Source organism: Ctenopharyngodon idella, chromosome 5 (genome assembly GCF_019924925.1).
Source record: "Ctenopharyngodon idella isolate HZGC_01 chromosome 5, HZGC01, whole genome shotgun sequence".
In the NCBI taxonomy this organism is placed as follows: Eukaryota; Metazoa; Chordata; class Actinopteri; order Cypriniformes; family Xenocyprididae; genus Ctenopharyngodon; species Ctenopharyngodon idella.
The window spans coordinates 33,749,697-33,772,613 of record NC_067224.1 but is presented as its reverse complement, the minus strand read 5'-3'; the positions used below and the strand labels follow the sequence as shown (position 1 = coordinate 33,772,613).

The following is a 22,917-nucleotide window of genomic DNA, read 5'->3' as shown; positions in this document are numbered from 1 at the left end:
TTCTCTCTAGTTCCATGAAGACAGAATCTACCGTAACCTGGAGCCTGCTCTGGCCTTCCAGCTTGAGCTGAATCGTATGCGAAACTTTGATCTGACGGCCGTTCCCTGTGCCCATCACAGGATGCAACTCTACTTGGGTGCTGCTCGCGTGGAAGAGGGGGCAGAAGTCACAGATTATCGCTTCTTTATCAGAGCCATCATTCGCCATTCTGACCTCATCACAAAGGTAATCAATATTCCTAATAGACAGTATTGAATCTTATGTCCTACTTTAATAGAAATTAAGATATATGTAAAACCTTTGAGGAACTTCACAGACGTTTAGTAGAGTAGAGAAAGGCAAGGTCTCATTGTACTTACTTTTTATGACTGTGTTTAAACCACAGAATGTGAAATATTTAGATTTGTTTATTTGCCAAACACTTTTATCTAAAGTGGCTTACAGTGCATTCAATTTGTACATGTTATCAGTATGTTTATCAGTCTGTTCCCTGAGTATCAAACCTATAATCTTGAAATTGCTAGCACCATGTTTTACAGTTACACGACAAGCTGCAGAAACAATGTTCCAGTCTGAGGAAATAAATTGGATAGGTAGCTTATCTGTTTTTAGTCATTGTGTGATTACATTAGCATAACTCGACCATAAATGCATGCTTGATTAACCTTTGGTGTGAATCATAAAATAATGTCTGAACAGAACCATATTACACAAAATTATTACACAGACTGGTGCAAAAATATACTTGTTTAGAGTACACTACTGTTCAAAAGTTTAAAGATTAAAAAAAAAAAAAAAAAAAAAAAAAAATGTTGACAAAATTCTCTAATGCTCACCAAGGCTGCTTTTATTTGATCAAAAATACAGCAAAAACAATAATATTGGGAAATATTATTACAATTTAAAATAACGGTTTTCTGTTTGAATATATTTTATAATGTAATCTATTCCTGGGATCTCAAAGCTGAATTTTCAGCAGCTGTTACTCCAGTCTTCAGTGTCATATGATCCTTCAGAAATCATTCTAAAATGCTCATTTTGTTGCTTAAGAGACATTTCTTGTTATCCTCAATGTTGAGAACAGTTGTGCTGCTTAATATTTTTTTGGGAAAATGTGATGCATTTTATTTTTCAGGATTCTTTTATGAATAGAAAGTTCAAAAGACATTTACAATGTAAATTACTGTATTGTCACTTTTGATCAATTTAATGCGTAAAAGTATTATAAAAAACTTTTATGAAAAACTGTCCCCAAACCTTTTTAATTGTAGTGTGTATATATTGATGTATGTTGTCTAAAATCGCTTCCAAACTGGCAATAGAGCGTGACAATAGAAATTAAAATGTTAATACTAATGCATAGATCTTAAATGTAAAACCTGAAATCCAAAGTTCTTATTTCATATAATAACAAAATATAAAATATGAAATATGACATGCCAAGTGTAGGTTGTTGATGGGTATTTTTAGGGTATTTTTATGTATGGCCTACTAGGGATGTAACTATACCCTCATGTCATGATTCGATACATATCGCGATACTGAACTCCTGATACAATATTATTGCGATACTTTAAGACATATGGTAAAAGGTTAAGAAAAATTTGGTTTTACATTGGGGGTGGAAATGAATAGGCTTGGACTTGGGGCTGGTAACCCAATGCACAGGACAATGGTGATACCAGAATGAAAATATTCATGATTCTGAAGCTGAAAATACAGAAAAATACAAATATGCTTGCACTCTGTCATTGACCTAGACTAGATTTAAAATAATGTAGGCCACTTTTTACTGGTAACTTAAGATATTTGGCATTAACAGGACCCACAAATATTCCCCCATTGTATTATTATACATATTCAACATTATATATAGTAAGTAGTTCAATGTAGAACTGACACTAAAACTCTGTAAACTTGAATTTTTTTCTCAGACAGCAATTTTCAATTTGGGTGAACTATACACAATACATATTATCACTATCCACGATACATTCTGTTGCATTTTTGTATTGCGATATATTGTGACATGATATATTGTTACACCCCTATGGCCTACATAAACAAGCTTTTTTTTTATTTTATTTTTTCACTCTTTCTGTAGGAGGCCTCATTTGAGTACCTGCAGAATGAGGGAGAGAGGCTGTTGCTGGAGGCGATGGATGAGCTGGAGGTGGCCTTCAGTAACACACCCACCCGTACTGACTGCAATCACATCTTCCTCAATTTTGTACCCACTGTTATTATGGACCCTTCAAAGGTTAGATTCAAAAACATAACCACTGCAATTGCTCCTGAGCTGAGTTGCTAAGCTACATTCTGTCTTCTTTTCCTACAGATAGAGGAGTCTGTCCGTTCCATGGTGATGCGGTACGGTAGTCGTCTGTGGAAGTTGCGTGTTCTCCAGGCTGAGCTGAAGATCAACATCCGCCTCACCACCACCGGAGATGTCATTCCCATCCGCCTCTTCCTCACCAATGAGTCCGGCTACTATCTGGACATCAGCCTATACAAGGAGGTCACTGACCTCGCCACTGGACAGGTACAACCTACATTCACTGTAGTTCCTAATTAAAAGTGCCAATGTTAGAATTGTGATTACACCAAATTACACATTTGCATAACACAAAGTGTTTAAGGAAGAATGAATATGTGAAGGAATTACACTGCCATCCAAATGTTTGGGTTCAGTATGTTGTTGTTTTTTTTTTTTGTTGTTGTTTTTTTTTTAAAGAAATTAATAGTTTTATTCATCAAGGATTAAATGGATCAAAATTGACAGTATAATGTTACAAAAGATTTCAACTTCAAAATAAATGCTGTTTTTATGAATTTTCTATTCGTCAAAGAATCTTGAAAAGATAAATGTATCACAGTTTCCACATAAATATTAAGCAAAACAACTGTATACTGTATATTTCAACATAATATGAAGAAGAAGCAAATTAGCATATTTTTGAAGTATCATAAGTACAAAATGTTCCACAGCACAAGGTCAAGAGTTTAGAGGAAAATCAGCTCAGACACAACAGCAGCTGCTTAATAGATCTGTTTATCAATATGCTTTGTACTCTGTATTGTTTTCTCAGCTGCCCATTTTCTTCTCGCCAACGTCAAAACTGTTTTCTTTTGAGAGTGCAGGACTGATAAACCACAACACAGGGTCATTAGGTCTAGGTATAAGGCAGCTTACAGAAACAATGGCTAATTCAAAGCCATGCATGTGCTTTCATCTCTATATGTCTGTGTTCTAAAATACATCTTCATTTTCTCTTGTCAACTGAAACTGATTTACTACTGACTGCCACATTAGCTGGACCATCCTAAAACATTGCTTATTTTGTGTAATATGAGCAAAAAAAATGTTAATACCATTGTTGTCAGACTTTATTCCTGATTTAAAATATATTATTTGAACATAATCTTGAGGGATTTCAGTCTTCCCCCATTCAAATAGATAGAAGCTGTACTTGCATGACTAAATTACAAAAACTAAAATTTGAGGTTAAACAGCTCTAGAAGATTAGAACACATTACTACAGACTTTTTTCATTATAGTAGATTGCTTTGTGAGTATTTGCTTTGCATATTGCTGTTGTAACAGTACAACAGTGGTCCCATTGTCCACAACAATCTGAAGGATATGACTTTTCCAGCTGACGTGATTTATTGAATAAGGGTTCAGGATAAGGGTTTTAAAAATATTTTGTTCTCATGATTTCTGCCTGATTAAGTATTTTAGAGCTTGGCATAACTATAAAAATGAATATTCATAAAATGTATAAAAATATCCATGGTTTATCCATGGTAAATTTTTCAGGTCTAGAAGTCACACTTAAATCTATATATATATATATATATAATATATATATATATAATATATATATATATATCCAAGTTTTTCCAAACAGTGGGAACCCTGGTTCTTAAAAGAAAAAAACAGTTGTTTGAGGGGGGATTAAAATAAAATGAAATAATCTTAATACATAAAATAATTTTTAATTGTTTCGGCTTATTTTAATGCTTGTTTAAATCATTTTAAGTCATCTTGAGGCCCCTTGGTTAAAAACCACTGCACAATGACAGAAGGGTCTGGGTACCTAGTGGTCACAGCTAGAAAAGAGGGTTTTGAGGTTAATGTTATCCAAGCAAGATGCCTGAGCTGTCTTCTTATTACAATTTACTGTTATTTCACATGACAAAATAAAAAAAATAAAAATTCTGTTTTATTGAGTCACAGTGTTTACATGTATTCATGTTCTCCAGATAATGTTCCAGTCGTTCGGAGACAAACAAGGTCCACTTCACGGCATGCTAATCAACACACCATATGTCACAAAAGATTTGCTGCAGGCTAAACGCTTCCAGGCTCAGAGCCTTGGCACCACGTACGTCTATGACTTCCCTGAGATGTTCAGACAGGTGCGGTAATTCAGTTAAGATTAAATCAGTTCTCACTGTGATTGTTTATGGGACGTGTTGTTGGCTTAACATTACCCCATAATTCTTTTTTCTGTTGTCAGGCTTTGTTTAAGCTTTGGGGACCAGGAGACAGCTACCCTAAAGACGTGTTAATGTGTAATGAACTGGTCCTGGATTCTCAGGGGAGACTTGTGCAGATGAACAGACTACCAGGAGACAATGAGGTGCTGGTGCATCAATGAATTCTTACCATTTTCCTTAAGGAATTTTCTCTAAGGCATTGTGTACACTGTTATCGCAATCCTCAAGCAGAAGGTGAAGGTGACCTGTGATGTAGCCTGGAATCATAAATCACACAGTGTTTGTTGTTTTAGCCAGAGGAGAACTGGCCTTGTTTCTGTCACCTGATGGAATTTTGGTTTCTTGCCAGTATTGCCTTTGGCTTGCTTAGTTGGGGTTTAAAGACACTTAATATTCAGCAATATTATAAATTTGACTGCACTGATGCAAATTAATGAGTACAATACTTGAACTAAATTGAGCTGGATAATAACAATTGCCTTATGTAGAACTACTTAACTACTATAAATTTTGCTTTTATTTAACTAAACTGAAGCAACACTGAACTGACTTGAGCTGATTAATGACACTATATTGTTCTGTAGAGCTGTTTTTTAGTCGAACTTTGCAACATGGATATTGTTATTGAACTAAATTGAATTAACATTGAACTAAATTGAGCTGAATACAACATTAATTCTGTTATTTTCTTGTTTATTACTGTGAAGCTGCTTTGAAACAATCTGTATTGTATGAAGCACTATATAAATAAATTTGACTTGACTTACACAGTAATAATTCTTTACGGACCATTTAGGAACACTATTCATCAGTCAGACCTAGGGAACATACTTATGTTTCCATAATTTGGCTTGTAAAGATTGTAAATGTAAATAAATTTATTTAATAATTTAAATCAACGTTGAAGTAAATGCATTTGTTTGTCTTACATTTCTAGGTTGGCATGGTGGCTTTCCGGATGAAGATGAAGACTCCAGAGTACCCAGAGGGCCGAGATATTATTGTGATCTGTAATGATATTACCTATATGATTGGCTCTTTTGGGCCCCAAGAGGATCAGCTCTTTTTACGGGCATCTGAGTTAGCCAGAGCAGAGGGGATTCCACGCATCTACATCTCAGCCAATAGTGGAGCTCGAATCGGCCTGGCAGAGGAGATCCGCCACATGTTTCAGGTGGCTTGGATCGACCCTGATGACCCTTATAAGGTGACTGAATGCATCTAAAGGGTTACAGTGTAAAATCAAACCACTGGTTTTCATTTTACAAATCTTGTTTGATGCATTTCTGCTTTGTTTTTCCAGCTTTTGTTTAAAGGCCATTCTTCTGTTTTGCCCCTGCAGGGTTTTAAGTACCTGTATCTGACTCCTCAGGATTACACCCGCATCAGTTCCTCTAATTCTGTCCACTGTCACCATGTAGAGGAGGGAGGCGAGTCCAGGTAAGCCTACTGGTTTTAGCATGCACAGAAAGACCTATACCAAAAAAACCTCTCTCTTCAGCACTTATGTGTTCAAACAATGTCTCAGGTACATCATCACAGACATCATAGGGAAGGAAGAGGGTCTGGGAGTGGAGAATCTGAGGGGTTCAGGCACCATAGCTGGAGAAACTTCCCAGGCTTATAAGGAAGTCATCACCATCAGCATGGTGAGACCTAACATCTACTCATCATCAGACATTTTACAGTATGCCAGGAATGAAACACCAATGTTTATTTTATATGCAATATATCATTTTGTATCTATGGTTTGGTCATCTAGTAACCATTTAAGAGTATTCATTTTTCCTCTAGGTCACATGTCGTGCCATAGGAATTGGTGCGTATCTTGTACGTCTAGGACAAAGAGTAATTCAAGTGGAAAACTCCCATATCATCCTGACTGGGGCTGGGGCACTAAACAAGGTGTGGAATTTCACATCTGCATTCACACCTTACACTCTACAGTGTCATATTTATGTGGGCTATGTTTCCTTTATTCTTAAGGATTGATGAAGCCACTTCAGTGATTTAAGTCTTAAATTCTTTAATTCTGAATGTATTTCTTTGTAGGTGCTGGGTCGTGAAGTCTACACCTCCAATAACCAGCTGGGAGGGGTTCAGATCATGCACAACAATGGAGTGACGCACACCATCGTGCCAGATGACTTTGAAGGGGTGCTCACTATACTACAGTGGCTTTCATACATGCCAAAGGTAGATTGTTCTTAAACATGTCCAGTTTGTATTTATTCCCAAAATAAAAAAAAAATAAAGATTATAATTCACAATAATAAGCAAATGAAGCTTAGTTGACATTTTTTTTTTTCATAACCTTCAGGCATTTATCCCCCAAGTTCTCGTTACTGTAATTTTTAATTTTAACTGAAATTCTAATTAAAGTTTGTTAGTTTGTGATTATCATTATTCAAAATGATGATTCTTAGATTCATAAAGTATTGAATGTCATTGTGCCAGTTTTTTTTTTTTTTTTTTTTTTCAAATTAAATCAGCATAAATAGGCACAAAATCTACTATGATATACACTACCGTTCAAAAGTCAAATATTCAGCAAGGGTGACAAAGATTTATTTTGCCATCACAGGAATAAATTAAATTTTAAAATATATTAAAACAGAAACTTTTTTTTTTAATTGTAAAAATATTTCACAATATTACTGTTTTACTGCGTTTTTGATCAAATCAATTTAATTTTAATGGTACAAATGTTACAGTGTCACAAAAATGGCTTTTTGTGAGTTTTTATGCCAATAAATAAATCAATTATATATATATATATATATAAGGCCATAATTATATAATATATATATATATATATATATATATATATATATATATATATATATATATATATATATGTGTGTATATGTATGTATGTTTAGAATTTAAAGTGAAAAATGACCCAGTTATGATCTTGACAGGCTGTAAGTAGTTTAGGTTTGATTAGTCCAAAGGACAAAAGGGCAGAGAATATATTTTGTATTGACTGTCATAGCATGTTTTTTGTTAGATTTATTAACATCAAGCTCTACTGGTGTTTGCTGTTATAATTTAGAGCAATCGAAGTCCGGTCCCTATCATGCCTCCCACTGATCCAGTGGAGAGAGAGATTGATTTTGTTCCCACAAAAGCCCCCTATGACCCTCGTTGGCTGCTTTGTGGACGACCCCATCCCAGTAAGAATCAAATTATCCACACAATCTGTTACATACATTTCAACACGTACTCTGGACCTGTCTGCATGGGAGCTCAGGTTGATGCTTCAAATTCAGCCTTTCTTTCTTTGAATTCATGTTGATAGCTGTGAAAGGAGCATGGCAGAGTGGATTCTTTGACCATGGTACGTTTATGGAGGTGATGGCTACCTGGGCACAGACAGTGGTGGTAGGCCGAGCCAGGTAAGAACCAGAAAATTAAGTCAAGTTGTCAAATGTCAAACAAACATTTGATTTAGAATCAATGAATATTCTGAGCTGAGCGAGACTGTGAATATCATACAGGCTTGGTGGGATTCCTCTTGGGGTCATTGCCGTGGAGACCCGCACAGTTGAGGTTGCCATTCCAGCAGATCCAGCTAACTTGGACTCAGAGGCCAAGGTAAGAGTCCTGACTGACTGATGTTTTAGGTCCTGACTGTAGCTCCCCTCTGGGATTTTTGCTAAACTCTAATTGTGTTTGCTGTTAGTTTGTCCCATTAATTGTTATCAGTATTGACATAAAGTGTCTTTTCTGCCCCAGATCCTTCAGCAGGCCGGTCAAGTGTGGTTCCCAGATTCTGCGTATAAAACTGCACAGGCTATTGAGGATTTCAACAGGGAGAAACTTCCACTTATGGTGTTTGCCAATTGGAGAGGCTTCTCTGGAGGCATGAAAGGTATTAACTGTAGCTGGTTTTCATATTTGAGTTTGCGTTTTAATGTGCATGACCATTCACAGGTTTGAGGTCAGTAAGATTTTTTTTTTTGTTTTTGAAAGAAATAATTCAGCAAGGATGCCTTAAATTGATCAAAAGTGACAGTGATGGATCAAAAGACTTTTAACTTGTTACAAAAAAAATTAAAAAATGCTGTTCTTTTTTAAAATTTCTATTCATCAAAGAATCCTGAAAATAAAAATGTTTCTTGAGCACCAAATCAGCATTAGAATAAAGGATCATGTGAATTGTATTAATATTTCACAATATTACAGTTTTTACTGTATTTTTGATCAAATAAATGCATCCTTGGTGAGCATAAGAGACTTCTTTAAAAAAAATTAACAGTATTATAACTTGATTGCTCTGTATGTCAGATATGTATGACCAGGTGCTTAAGTTTGGTTCTTACATCGTGGATGCCCTGCGAGAGTTCAGCCAGCCTGTACTGGTCTACATCCCTCCTCATGCTGAGCTGAGAGGAGGATCATGGGTCGTTATCGACCCCACTATAAACCTTCAACACATGGAGCTCTATGCAGATCGAGAGAGCAGGTGAGCATGTCAATACAGCTTCCCTTAAGCACTCTAAAGTCTTTCTGCCCACTGATCTAATTTGATTCCTGTCTCCTCTCCAGAGGTGGTGTTCTGGAGGCTGAGGGAACTGTGGAGATAAAGTTCAGAAAGAAAGACCTGCTAAAGACAATGCAAAGGACTGATTCTGTGTATTCTAACCTGGCTGAGCAGCTAGGTACAGTAATTAATCACACAAGCTTTCTCAATGGCTCAGGGAATATCTACTTTCTGTGACACACGGTTTACTGTTGTACTCCACGTAGGCAAGGCGGAGTTATCAAGCCAGGAGCGTAAAGACTTGGAGGCCAAACTGAAGTCTAGAGAGGAGTTCCTTCTTCCCATCTACCACCAGGTGGCAGTGCAGTTTGTGGACCTTCATGACACTCCTGGAAGGATGCAGGAAAAGGGTGTCATCATGGTATAAACATAAGATCAGATCATATCAAAGACACACGCAAGAAATATACTAGTGGTCATTCTGCTTTTTGACAATAACCAAACCCAATGTTTTCAGGACATCCTGGACTGGAAAAACGCGAGGTCATTCTTTTACTGGCGTTTGCGGCGACTGCTGTTGGAGGAGGTGGTGAAGGGGGAGATCATACAGGCCAACCAAGACCTGAGCAATGGACACGTACAGTCCATGTTGCGCCGCTGGTTTGTGGAGACAGAGGGGGCTGTAAAAGTAAGTAAACTTAAAGGGTACATAACACACACAGTTTCGGCCAATCTCATGTTAATCTTGAGTACCTATAGAGTAGTATAGCGTCCTTCATATCTCCAAAAAGTCTTAAGTTTTATCAGATTTATGAAAGAAAGCTATATGCTGTACCGAGTCTTTCCGAAAACAGCCGAGCTCCCGGAGGTATGCTGTAGGCAAAGCTAAAGAGTGACGAGCACGCGCAGCGTCAATGGTCAGCTAAACAAATGTATTTAAACACACACAATACACCATCGCATTATCCTGGATAACTTTTGATTCATTATACGTGCATGTTGTTTACATTATATGCACTTGCGCGCCGACTGCCAACAAAACAGACATTTGAAGCAGTTTTACTCACCACCTGCTGTTCCGACTCATGACTGGGATCTTTTATCGCTGTGACCGCTCCCTCTTTCAGTTTCAAATGATCTTTAAATCCAGCGTAGAACTGGGCCTTGTTTATAAAACCATAAGCGCCGATCCTGAGGGCTCGAGCAGCCACAGAAAACACAAGATATTCTCCATTCATTTTAACTAATTAAAAAAATTATTGCAACTTTCAGACATGACTTTATCCTTATTTTGATAGTTAATTTAAGGCGGTTTCTATGGTTATTTTAATGACAAATGTCAAGAGCGCATCAATGTAATGCGTGAGCAAAAATCTCTTAGCTCCACTTAACGAGAATCCAACTCTTTAACAGTATAAATAAGTCAGAATACATGAAATAGCATTAGACCCCCCCTTTAATAGAAAACAAAAATGGAAGACTCTCTCTCTGCGTCAAGTCAAAACTGATCAAAAAAGATTTAGGCAATTGAAATAATAAAGCTGAAATAAAATATAAATATTAGATGAGAAACTTTAATGAAAAAAAAAACTAGTAATGTTGCCTTGAAATAAAATAAGTTGAAATTGAAAAATTACTAAAACTGAAATAAAAATTATAGTAACAAAAACTGATGAAAATGATAAAAACACATAACAAAATTACTAAAAGTTTCCCTAAAATTAAAACTAAAAATATAAAAAGAAATGCTAATTCAAAATATTAATACTATAATAATACTAAAATAACACTGGTGGACAGTATAGTCAAGATTTGCTAACTCTTAACTCTTATAATGCATCTTTATTATCTGGCCTACTAAAATTTGCAAACTTGATCATGAAAAAGTTGATATGTATCTCATGTGAGGTAAATGTTTGATAATGGGATCTTTTAGGCATATCTATGGGACAATAACAAAGTGGTGGTAGAGTGGCTGGAAAACCATCTGTCACAGCAGGATGGAACACGTTCTGTCATCAGAGAGAACACCAAATACTTAAAGAGGGACTACGCTCTCAAACACATCCGCAGGTGATTTTCTCCCGCTTCAATTAGTCATTGAATTGCATTTTCTCATAGATGTATTAGCATACACTACTGTTCAAAAGTTTAAGACTTTGAAAGAAGTCTCTTATGCTCACCAATGCTGCATTTACTTGATCAAAAATACAGTGAAAACAGTAATATTGTGAAATATTATTGCAATTTAAAATATCTGTTCTCTATTTTAATATATTTTAAAATGTCATTTATTTCTGTGATAGCAAAGCTCAATTACCTCAGTCTTTCTTCAGTATCATATTTTCCTACTCAAGTCATTCTAATGTGCTGATTTGGTGGTCAAGAAACATTTCTTTTTATTATCAATGTTGAAAACAGTTGTGCTTCAGAACATTTTTGGGGAAAACGGAGATTTTCAGTATTCTTTGATGAATACAATGATGAAAAGAAGAGCATTTATTTAAAATTGAATTTTTTGTATAAAAAAAGAAAGCTGGCAAAAGTAAAAGTCTTTATTGTTGCTTTGGATCAATTTAATGTTGCTGCAGAATAAAAGGTTTTTTTTTTTTTTTTTTTTTTTAAACGTTAACATTTTTTTTCCTCCGGCAATAAAAATTCAGCTCCATTCTGGGTTTTCATTTCTCAAATCTGATATGATTACAAAATTTAGCAAACCAGTACTAACTGTTGTAAAGTAACACAGTGACCAAATAATTGCCAATCATTCAGTGCGGTTGTAACAGCAAACCTCTTTTAAAACTGGGGACTGAAGTACCCGTAAAGCAATTTTCTCATGGACTTTTCCTGCACTATATGTTTAGCTTAGTCCAAGACAACCCAGAGGTGACTATGGACTGCATCATCCACATGGCACAGAACATCACTCCCTCACAGAGAGCCAAAGTCTGTCACCTGCTGGCAACCATGGACAACACCACTACCAGCTGATCACATATATCTACACATAGAGAGGACATGTCTTTTGAGAGTCTGTTGTATAATTTAAATAATAATGCTTACGAACTTTTTATATATATATATATATATATATATAAGTTTTTGGATCAAATTATTGGTCAGTAGCTTTAAACGCACAATTTCAAATGTCCAGCAATCACATAGTCCATTACTCAGTTACTGTTTGTGTGTGACTCACATTGATCACGTTAGGAGAAACATTTCTCACATGGGCGTCATAGTATTACCTTAAACTCACTCTCGAGAGGGAAACCAATATAGAGTATTTATATATTCACGTTTGTGCCTTTGTGTCAATTTTGTGGGTATAATCGACATATGAATGTACAATAAGCGGAAAAGACTGAATATTACATTATTTTATGGAATATCTAATGTTTTGAGCGCACATTCACGCTGTATGGCACTTCCTCAGGAATATATGAAACGATTATTAAGCAGAAAAAAAGTATTAAATCTCTATTATTAGAGTAAAGTAACAGTATTATACATAGATATACTATAAATAGAATCACTGTAAATACCAGGGTAATTCTTCATAATAACTTTTATTTCTAATAACATACAGTTGTTATCAACAAACATGGCTAAACAATATATACTGTAGTGCTTAGTGAATTGTTAATGTACATTCAAATTGTTAGAAATGTCATTAAACTTCGATTCATATTGAATGTACATTAATCTGCTAAGTGTTATATGTGAGAACATATTAATGAAAGTTATTATAAAGCATTATCAATCTAAGTGCCACTTTATAATTTAATGTCTTGAATTTTGGTTGTTTGTATAGTTTATTTCACTCGACTGCAGGTTATTCTTCTGTTCATATGAATGCAGGTGCAGGTTGTATGAATGGATAAATATGTGTACCTTCTAGTGCTGTACTGTACTCAACTGATTATTCTGATTAAAGAAGTCTTCTTGATCAGATTTGTTGCCTTTAATCGATTTTGTGTGCTTTTAAAACATACAAGTCAGATTAAGACTAGAGTCTAAACTCTAAGCTAAGTGCCTGACTGTCTTTGTTGACTGTATATCAGAATGTTTTTAAATGAAATTCATAAATTATGCATTAAATAATGTATGTTTTCATCTTGGAGTTGTGGTCATTTTTTCAATTAATAATTATCTTTCTCTTATAAATATACATGGGTTGAGTTTTTTCGTTCAGTTGTGTACATATATTATTTGGCTTTGTTTTTGCCAAATTATTCTAGCCAGCCACACAGTATTTGCAGGGTGGCATTCAATTTATGCAATATATTAATTAAATTAAAAGCCACCTTGCAGTATAGTTGATGTATATTGTATATGCTTGTCACGTATGTGCAGCTGAAATCTTTGTCAGATGTTAAGAACATTCTAAGTTAAATGAATACATCTTTCAATCTGAATGTGAAATTTTATTGCTTGCATTTGAAATATTTAGATATGTACAATAAAAAATGATTCATGTCACCATTTCAGCTCTTTTCATAAATATAAATAAACATTAAAAGAGCAGATACAGTGTCTATCACAGTACAACAAAAGACACACGACTACAGTTATAAGGCTAACAATTAAATGGACGAAATGAGAAGAAAACAAGTTTCTTTTATGGTACAGAAAAAAGCTTGGCAACAAACCCAAAATCATAATTCCCATTATTTTTCCTTTGTTCCTTTAGTGTTGTGATAACTCGCAATTTGCATTAGGTTTATAATGAAAGCAGCACTGTCGTTACTTATGATGATGTTTGGCCATGATGCCAGTATTGCGATCTGCACTGGACTGTTCTATAGAAAATCTTTAAACCCCTTATAAATCACACTCTCTCACCATGCAAATTCTCTAAAAAACATAATTGCTGATTTGGTCCCTTAAAATCCAATGCATTCAATGCTATCAATATAGTCAATGCAAATTTCACCACCGAACACTGTTACATCACCATAAATGCTATAGGATTGAAAAGCTTTATAGATCCTGTGGAGTAAAGCTCAGCTTGCTTTATTTCTTGTGGGTGCAATTAAAGCAAAACAATAGGCTTTGTTCCTCCTTGTGTGTTCATGTACTGGTTAGAAAGGGCATCTATGGCTGAGTATGAAGAGTAGAGGCCTGTCACCTGCAGGTCTGGGTAAGGCAGTCCTCCTGCATTGGACACAGGCGTGACATTGCCAGTGTCCAGATCACAGTCAGACAGCCGAAGTGGGGAGTTACTGAGAGTACCTAATGCCTCCAGGTTAAAGCTGTCATCCTTCATCTCCTCCCACAGGTTTCCTGTAATCAGAAAAGGAGAAGCTTGTTAGATACGAGATTAGAGTAGCAAAACATCCAAAGGCTTTCAATACACAAATTAGTTGATAATTTTCTAGTTAACGCTTACCTTGCCATGTGAAGTCCATAATACTTGGGTCCAGCGCGTCCACCTCTGAATTCATGTCAGTGTGAATCGTGTAGAAGTCGCTGTGTTGCTTGGTAGGATGCTGGGGGCGGGAGCTGTTTGTCATGTCAGGGACGGTGTGGAGTGGGGGTGTCTGAGCAGGAGCAGGGGAGGCCGGAGCCAAGCGAGACTGATTCTGGAGCTGCAGTTGAAGGTGATGGTGCATGGGGAGACACTGTAGAGACAGAGTGACCACTGGCTGGGGCTGCATCTGAGCTGCTATCGGAAGGGTCGGTCCTGGTGGGCAGCTGGGCAAGCGAGTCATGCCAGTATCAACGGACTTCTGTCTGCAACTTTCCGGTCTGTCTGTAATGAGTTTGTCTAATTCATCTAGCAAAAAAAAAAAAGTAACAAAACAGGACAATGTTAATGACAGATTGTAGTTTAGCTAGATTTTTACATTTAATTTTCTGCTCTAGTTTCTGTACTACTCTAGCTTGATCATGAATCTTTGCACAGTGGTACAAAAATTATTATCGCTTTAGATAAAATGTCGCTTATTTGCTCAATAAAGGCTGAAATACACTACATGACTTTTTACCAGAATTTAGCCCCCAACTTACAGTCTGGAGGAGTCAACGCAAGTCTGCAGATTTTGGGCAGTCGGAGTTGACAAATTCACTGAAAATCGCGTAGTGTATGATGGGCTCAGACTTTTTTTTAGCTTCAGACTATGATTCCATTCAGTTGGAGAATATCAAACATGTTTGATATTTTGAGTAGATATTAGAACACATTGTTTTCACTTGTTATGCTTCTCCTAGTAACGATGTTGTGTCTGGAGCAACTTGAATGTCTGGTAGTAAGCGATAGTTTAGTGTATGATGCACAGTTTTTCTCTGTAACCATATACAAAGTCAGTAAGTGGATGATGTCTTGTGTTCTCAAATCTGTTCCGATTTTAAAAGTTGTGTAGTGTGTTCCAGCCTTAAAGGGTTAGTTCACCCAAAAATTAAAATTATTCCATGATTTACTCACCCTCAAGCCATCCTAGGTGTATATGACTGTCTTCTTTCAGGCAAAAAAATAATTTAAAAACATTCTGGCTTCCAAGCTTTATAATGGTAGTGAATGGGGGGGGGGGATGAATTGATGCAAAAAATGCATCAATTCATCATAAAATAATCCACATGTATTTTAGTTTATAAAGTTTTAAATGTGTATATTTTTCTTACAAAAACCCACCGCTTCACTTCAGAAAGCCTTTATTAACCCCCTGGAGCATGGATTATTTTCATGATGGATGGATGCATTTTTGGGCTTCCAAATACAGCCCCCCATTCACTACCATTATAAAGCTTGGAAGAGCCAGGATATTTTAAAAAGTATCTCCAATTGTGTTCGTCTGAAGGAAGATAAGTCGTATACCCCTAAAATGGCTTGAGGGTGAGTAAATCATGGAATAATTTTCATTTTGGGTGAACTATCCCTTTAAATGTAATGAAAAATTCATTGCCATGATTCTATAGTGTTGTGTGTGGTTGTCAGAGCATCGCTTTGTAGTTGCTAAGGTGTTTCTAGTAGTTCTTAGTGCATTTCTATGTTTTTAAGGGTGTTCTAGGTTATTGTGTACAGTCCAAAGACAAAAGAGCCCACACTGAAGTCTATGATATCCTGGTCCCCAGATATTGCTTGATGACCAGAATATCAGTATAATCAACAAATATGTCTAGTAGTAGAAAATATTATAAATATGACCATTATATTAACAGCTGTCAATACAAGATGAAATTGCCTAGCACTGATAATAGTCAAGAGATTCGAGACCTGGGTTGGCCATGCTGCGACGGATAGCTGGGAGATCTTTGCGTTTCCATTTCTGCATCTCTTCCTCCATCTTGTCGATCTTTGCAGGATTGAGTGCCCAAAGACAGCCTTTTCTGGAGGAACCACTCATCTTGTTCTCCACCTTCTCAAAGCACTTGTTCAAGGACAGGTTGTGGCGTACAGAGTTCTTCCATCCATCGGGTGCTGTCTGTGAAACATGGTTATCGACAATATACTGTAAGTAACATTTATTTGATTCCATGGCTTGTTGGCTCAGTCCATCTATTTTCCAGTGTGCTTTTACATAAATTCCTTACCTTGAAATAAGGGAAGTGCTCTTTCATAAAGCTGTAAATCTCACTAACAGGAAGGCTGCCTGTTTTGCTGTTCTTCAAAGCCATGGCAATCAGACAGCTGAAAATAGATGATATCAAATGTAGTCAACTTGAAATAAATGAAATCGTGTTCCCCTCCCAGAGAATTATAATGTTTTTCAGAGGTTGTCGCAGTGAATTTTAACTCACCTGTAAGAATAGATGGGTTTAGGGAAAGTCTTGGGCTGCAGGTCCTGGTTGTGAGCAGTAATACGAGGCTGAGGAAACAGACTCTGGCTGTTGTAGTTGCCATAAAGTCCACCGGGAGAACACTAAGGAATAAAACAGAAATTGTATTTTTGTATTATATAATATTAAATATTACTGTTTTGAGCAGTCTTTACAAATCATACAAAATACTGAACCTACCTGTTGGTTTGCCTGAGTGAAAGTGAGCACTTGCTGAGGGGCGGTTTGGTACACTGATGTGGCACAAGGAAACCCAGGGGAAAACTGGGGCATCTACAAAAACAACACAGGACAAATCTATAAATATAAGGTTATTTTAGCTCAATTGCAAATGGTTGTTAAGTTATAAATGATCTTGGTTTTATACGTTGTCTGAATTAGGAATCATTACTCACGCTGTTGATGGCCAGAGGGCTGTGTTGCATTTCATTCTGTAGATGAATCGCAGATCCCGCTCCTCCTGCTACCGTCATGCTATTCAGCTGAGCTGTAAGATTTAGCAAAGTGTAAGTATTCAAATGTTTTTTAAGTTGGATTTGGTTATTTATTTTTATTTTTTTTTCAAATAAAGAAACTGAGACTAAAGGTTTGGAAGACATAACTTAAGAGTGAGCACAAAATGGCAGATATTGCTAAAATGAATAAATAACAGCATTTAATTAAATCATTGGTTAAGGTGCTAAGCCAAGAAAACCAATCTAATGTTAAAGATGTGGTGAGTGAATTCAGGATATTGTTTACTGGCATTTTTTACCTCCGTTCACGCTAACTATACACAGTGTATAAATCTCCTGACCTGTCTGCCGCTCCAGCAGGCTGTTCTGAGCAGAGCTGGCGAAGTCAGGCCGTCCACCCCCTATCTGCTGCAGCCGGGGAACATCCACAGAGGTGAGCCAGGACAGGGACTGAAGATCACCAGGCAGCTCGTCCTTTAGCTGTGAAGGGTCAGTAGTCAGGAGTCTGCAAAAACATAGTATAGCATTTAGTACTGAAACACAAATTAATGAATAAGACAACGACTGTAGCACAAAAATGCACTTTAACTATTCAATTGAATTTAGTTTTCTTAAATGCTTCCAATGGTCATTGCTAATATTAAATGGTATTATATTTGGCCTACATTAACTAACTCTATTCTTTTCTTATTTTTCAGGTTTTCTCGTGAATAGATGAGCAAAGTCTTCTTGTAAATCTATTGTTTGGGAATAGAAATAAAAATACTCTCATCCTCTGATCTAATCCAGTGCAGGGAGGGTTATTTACTCGGCCATTTCTTCATTTGCTCTGAGCATCAAGAGAGCAGAGAAACCCTCTTGAATTCTCTCCAGACTTCCCTACAAACTCGCTATTCAGTCCAATAATTGGGGTCGCTATGACAACCCTCACTTTTCAGTTATTTTGTGTGTCTGGACACTTCAGTGCCCCCCTCTCCATTAAACCAACCTCTAACAGTGATCAGGTGACCACTGCCTTCTTCACTGTCATTGGCTGAATCATATGTAAACAACGCATGAGATCATTTGAAACATGGGTATGTGGCACACGTTGCCTGCAACAGTTGGTCCAGCCCCATTGAAAAATGATCACCTATTGTGTCCCAAACGACAAATCTGCACAGCGGCACGTGGCTCTATTGTTTCCCCCCCTTAGACCCTTCCTTGATTGTCTTTACCGTTTTTTTTTAACCAACCCCTTGCATTAATCTACTGGAATGACAGGCCTCACACAACAGAGAAAAATAGGATGCCATCTGTTTCCCTGTCCCTTTCCACCCAACCCCTGTCCCCTTCTGCCCCATCCCCCCTGCCTGGAGGCATCAGACAGTACCTAAGGGGGGTAGCTGGGAGGGGGTAGTTGAAGGAGTTGGAGGTCAAGCCACACTGAACACACAGTCTGCCACCTGAATAAATTACAGCATTGAAGGAAGAACTTGGGGACGTGGCCTTGAGCACCCTGGTTGCACCAGTTTAGAGCTTCTGAATAATTATCCTTTACACACACACACACTCACAAATATGAAACCTTAGACACGAACATGTCAACACTACACTGTTATGAGCTTTGAAATGTCTTCCTAACGCCTGTCCCCATACAAAGACATGAAAAAGACACCTTGCAAAGGGAATGGGACAGTTTAACACCTGGCTTTATGAGACCTGCATCTTTCTGTTGAGTGTTATCATTTAATGGAATTAAATTGGATTTCTCTGCCCTTTCATTATATAGCTTAAAGGGATAGTTCACCCAAAAATTAAAATTCTGTCATTATTTACTCACCCTCAAGTTGTTCCAAACCTGTTTGAATTTCTTTCTTCTGCTGAACACAAAAGAAGATATTTTGAAGAATGTCAGTAACCAAACAGTTAGTGGACCCCATTGACTTCCATAGTATTTTTTAAGACAATGGGGTCCATTAACTGTTTGGTTACTGACATTCTTCAAAATATCTTCTTTTAATTATTGGTTTCCTCAGTATTAGTTTTGTAAGCCAATATTAACCTACAACATTTCAAAAGTGTTATTTAGCAATGAAACATTTGTTTTCATGAATAAATGTTACCCTAAAAGACTGCTAGTTTGATAGCCCTGTAAGTTGTTTTGGATAAAAGTGTCTGCCAAAAGCTTATATTTAAATGTAATTAATTGCCATGATAATTGATTGACTCCCTCATGTTTTGTTGAATATATTTTATATTATATCTATATTTTAAAACTGTTTACATGATATAAATATTGTAATATTTTATATGAAGTGTGTAAAATTATTCACACAAAGCCTGAAAAATCCAACAGATCAACTGATTTTGACATGACTATAGCCAACATTTTAATATTGCCATAAGCATCCATTTGTTGTATTGCCAGACAATGGCTGTGCTGTAACTTCAGAAACATTTCATTCGAGAAAACGATCTTACACTGCAGGTCTGAGATTGACTTATATTCTGTTGATGCACAGATATAATAAAGGAAAAGAAGAATAATGGTATTCATTATAGTAGTGATTTAAAAACTGTGCTTCAGTAATTGGGAGAGATGGGGGCTTTATTTTGAAAAGAATTCATAACATGCCACATAAACTCAAATTTAGGATCGTCAAGAAAATAGGGCCTACATCCTTGTACTTGTTAGCATTTCTGAAGTCTAATTGTAAACCCAGCTGTGTATTGTACAGTTTACGGTCATTAGGGTGCAGTTATACAAGTGGAAAAAAAATTATTTTATTTGCTCATTGATGCAAACCATTACGTGTCCCACAGAAAGGGGGAGGCGGGCGCACACAGTCACGGTTTATCACAGCTCAAGTCGCCCTCGTTTACATTCTAATTGGGAGCCACTTCTCCTTGGTGACCCATGGGGGCCCCCTCCAAGGTCCTCAATCCCTCCGTGTGCCGACAGCGGGCGTGTAAACAGAGCTGATGCTTTCTGACAGATCCATTCAGAGCAAAGATGATGTATTCTCTCGCTCCTTTCTTTTTTCACAAACCCCAATTCCCTGCCTCTCAAATCACACCTTTATTTTACAGAATAGGGAAGGTGGAGATTGTATTAAGATTAGCTGCGCTCTTCTTCTTCCCGAAATTATCTTTTTATTCTCTAATCTGCTCAAGGTTCAAAAGCAATGGGTTCAGCCATCAAAGGAAATCACCCCCTACCTGTAGTCTTGTGCAGAGGTGTGGTGACTTTGTCCAGGGTTTTCATGAATTCCCGACATCCTGCTTGTAATTCCACTTTCAATCATCTTCTGGCAGATAAAACGCAAGTAAATGAACCATGCAAAGCAGAGAATAAAAATGATTTTACAAATGTGCATTTGGTGGCAAGAAAACACAAATAGGCTACATATAGTACAAATATATGACTTTTTCAACATCTGATATAAATGTTTAACAACAACAATGACTGGAGTTTATCACATGGCCACATATGAACACATTCATTTGCGAATAGCGAATATTAATAAAATAAGCGATGCCAAACAAAAACAAAAAGGGGGATAAGAAAAGATTAAATTCTAATATATATATAAAAAGAAAAGATACTGTTTTATTTAAAATTAAATGAAATTTTGAATCCAGTGTTGAGGTGATTTTTGTTTTGTTGACTAAACAGGGATCATCAGACGTCATCAGTCACCGTTACCTGTCAGTCTGCTCGCGCGTTTCATTATTTAATCTCATCAATGTTGTATTTAACAGAAAACGTTAACTATTTCTTACAAATAGACGATAAACTTTTTGCAGTTGTTCTTCAAAACACCAGGTAATATTTAAAAGTCAGACATCTATGTCAGACAACAGTGTTCAGGCTGTATAATATGTCAGTCCGAAACAGGTGCGCAGCCTCTTGACATATTTAAAAAATAACTAATACAAACACGAAATAAACGGCTTCTTACCTGTTTCTGCTGAAGTTGTTCTGGGGTATAGAAAATCTTGGGTAACGAGACGGAGGAAAGCTCTACTGTTGGTCGGGGCACTTGTTGTCCCGCAAGAAAAAACCGTTTTTTAAATTTCCCTCGTCCGTGCGGTTCGCTCTTGACGGTCATGCGCACTGTGCACACGCAGCGCGAGCAGTGACGAAGGGAGGGGGTCTCGTGCTCTGACTGACAGCTGTTGCCTTGCCTCCACAATCACGCAGATTATCTGTCAGAGCATCTCACCTACTGTTTCCAGTGTTTTTAATTTAATCAATACTTTTCTTCCTCAGAGACTTGTTTTATTTCTTCCGTTCTTTGTGCGGTAGTCCACAGGTGCGCTTTTTCAAAGTCCGGTGCAACTTTTCTTCCACAAAAATAAAAACAAAGTTGAGAGTTCAGACAAAATCCTCTGTCTCTATTTGAGTCATCGTTTTATACACTATAGATTCCCATAAACTCGGAGAAAACGAATACAAACTCCTATAATCCAGAGTACTGTAACAAATTCAGCAGTGATTTCCATGTTCCCCTGTAGCCATAGGCAACGCAAAATAATACAAATAACAGTTCCCTGATATTATTGTTCACCTATCTAAATGTAGGAACATTATTTTTTGAACAGACCTAAATAAAGACACATCCTCTCCGTGCGGTTCTGTGTGATATTCTGTCCTAATATGAGCTGTAGTTCAGTCTACTGCTCGTGATTTAACCGCCTTTGAAGCCGCGTCGTTTGGTTACACTGCGGCGGGAAAAACGCACTGAGTGGCGCGCGCTGGACATGACAGATATCACACAGATATGACAGGCTCGCCTCCTGGTTGAAAATGTAATAGCACGCAGTGAGTTAGCTCTCCTGTGTGCGAAATAAATATGAAAGACAGCAAATGATGATATTACAGCACGTAAAGTATTTTAAAACCGTTTACAGCAGGCTATTCTATTTGTAACCAAGAAATGCCGAGTTAAGCAAATTAACTACGTGCACATATCTAATTATCACGGTGCTGCTTATAATTACAGGTATTGGTATTATTGTAATTAACAATAGTGAGATTACAGTTTACTAGGCTATTATGTATAGTAGCTAGATAGTGGAGAAAGGAATCCAAAATAAATTCAATGCAACAACCAGAGAAAAGAATTCCACAGTTCTTTATAATGTAATATATATTTCCTATTTGTCTTTAAATATTACTTCAGGAAACTTTTTGAATTTTGAGATATAGGTTTCAAATCCTGTGGGAAGTGATCCGGCCGGTGTCGTTAATTGACTTGAACCACATGGGACACTACAGATGGTAAATCGCGAAGTCACAATGGTTACAATCAATGCGCACTTGCAACGGACAAAAAGACGCTCCAAAGAGAAGAGCGCTGGGTCCTAAAGCCCGTGTGTGTCTCCCTCAGGCTCAGCTGTACTAGGACTACATGCACTATTTGCACAGTTTCTAATGTTAAAGGAAAAACAATGTAAAAATGCTATATAAAAACCCGTCAATTGCTTACCTTACAAGGTTATTTTAGATTAGGCCTAAACAAGACGTTCAGACGCATCACATTTGATTTTAATTTATTGAAATTTAAATCGTATTATTTTTGTTATCTGTTATGTACATTAGGGTTTTATTTTACATCTTATGTTGTTAAATTAATGTTTATTACATTATTTTAGTGTTGTGTGTTACCATGGTGGTGTTTTGTATTTGTGTGCATGACACTGTGCAC

The 22,917-nt window shown here is 36.8% G+C and overlaps 2 protein-coding genes and 1 long non-coding RNA gene across 9 annotated transcripts in view; 2 read left to right on the top strand and 1 right to left on the bottom strand.

Annotated features, from left to right (window-relative positions):
* acacb (acetyl-CoA carboxylase beta) overlaps positions 1-13,106 on the top strand; it is a 31,914-nt gene extending 18,808 nt beyond the window's left edge. For all 7 annotated transcript variants that reach the window (XM_051893600.1, XM_051893602.1, XM_051893601.1 and 4 more), the window contains 20 exons: positions 11-226; positions 2,106-2,261; positions 2,340-2,543; positions 4,268-4,423; positions 4,525-4,647; positions 5,442-5,711; positions 5,847-5,944; positions 6,033-6,153; positions 6,299-6,409; positions 6,557-6,700; positions 7,560-7,680; positions 7,806-7,902; positions 8,005-8,101; positions 8,243-8,378; positions 8,795-8,972; positions 9,056-9,168; positions 9,257-9,411; positions 9,508-9,678; positions 10,927-11,063; positions 11,855-13,106. In XM_051893600.1, coding sequence (XP_051749560.1) covers positions 11-226; positions 2,106-2,261; positions 2,340-2,543; positions 4,268-4,423; positions 4,525-4,647; positions 5,442-5,711; positions 5,847-5,944; positions 6,033-6,153; positions 6,299-6,409; positions 6,557-6,700; positions 7,560-7,680; positions 7,806-7,902; positions 8,005-8,101; positions 8,243-8,378; positions 8,795-8,972; positions 9,056-9,168; positions 9,257-9,411; positions 9,508-9,678; positions 10,927-11,063; positions 11,855-11,981 — 2,931 coding nt within the window. In that variant the 3' untranslated portion in view covers positions 11,982-13,106. The remainder of the gene's footprint in view (positions 1-10; positions 227-2,105; positions 2,262-2,339; positions 2,544-4,267; positions 4,424-4,524; positions 4,648-5,441; positions 5,712-5,846; positions 5,945-6,032; positions 6,154-6,298; positions 6,410-6,556; positions 6,701-7,559; positions 7,681-7,805; positions 7,903-8,004; positions 8,102-8,242; positions 8,379-8,794; positions 8,973-9,055; positions 9,169-9,256; positions 9,412-9,507; positions 9,679-10,926; positions 11,064-11,854) is intronic.
* Positions 13,107-13,402: 296 nt separating this feature from the next.
* foxn4 (forkhead box N4) lies at positions 13,403-22,431 on the bottom strand. Its single transcript, XM_051893609.1, has 10 exons — positions 21,169-22,431; positions 20,426-20,514; positions 17,566-17,729; positions 17,165-17,256; positions 16,950-17,042; positions 16,731-16,852; positions 16,524-16,620; positions 16,207-16,414; positions 14,383-14,769; positions 13,403-14,276 (listed from the first exon to the last, which is right to left on the bottom strand). The coding sequence occupies exons 1-10, from the start codon at positions 21,316-21,318 to the stop codon at positions 14,026-14,028; spliced, it is 1,653 nt and encodes a 550-aa protein (XP_051749569.1). The 5' UTR covers positions 21,319-22,431; the 3' UTR covers positions 13,403-14,025.
* On the top strand, positions 14,595-19,052 carry LOC127512575 (uncharacterized). Its single transcript, XR_007930221.1, has 5 exons — positions 14,595-14,739; positions 16,294-16,443; positions 17,207-17,275; positions 17,582-17,713; positions 17,923-19,052. It is a non-coding gene; the product is annotated as an uncharacterized LOC127512575 (long non-coding RNA).
* Positions 22,432-22,917: the final 486 nt, after the last annotated feature.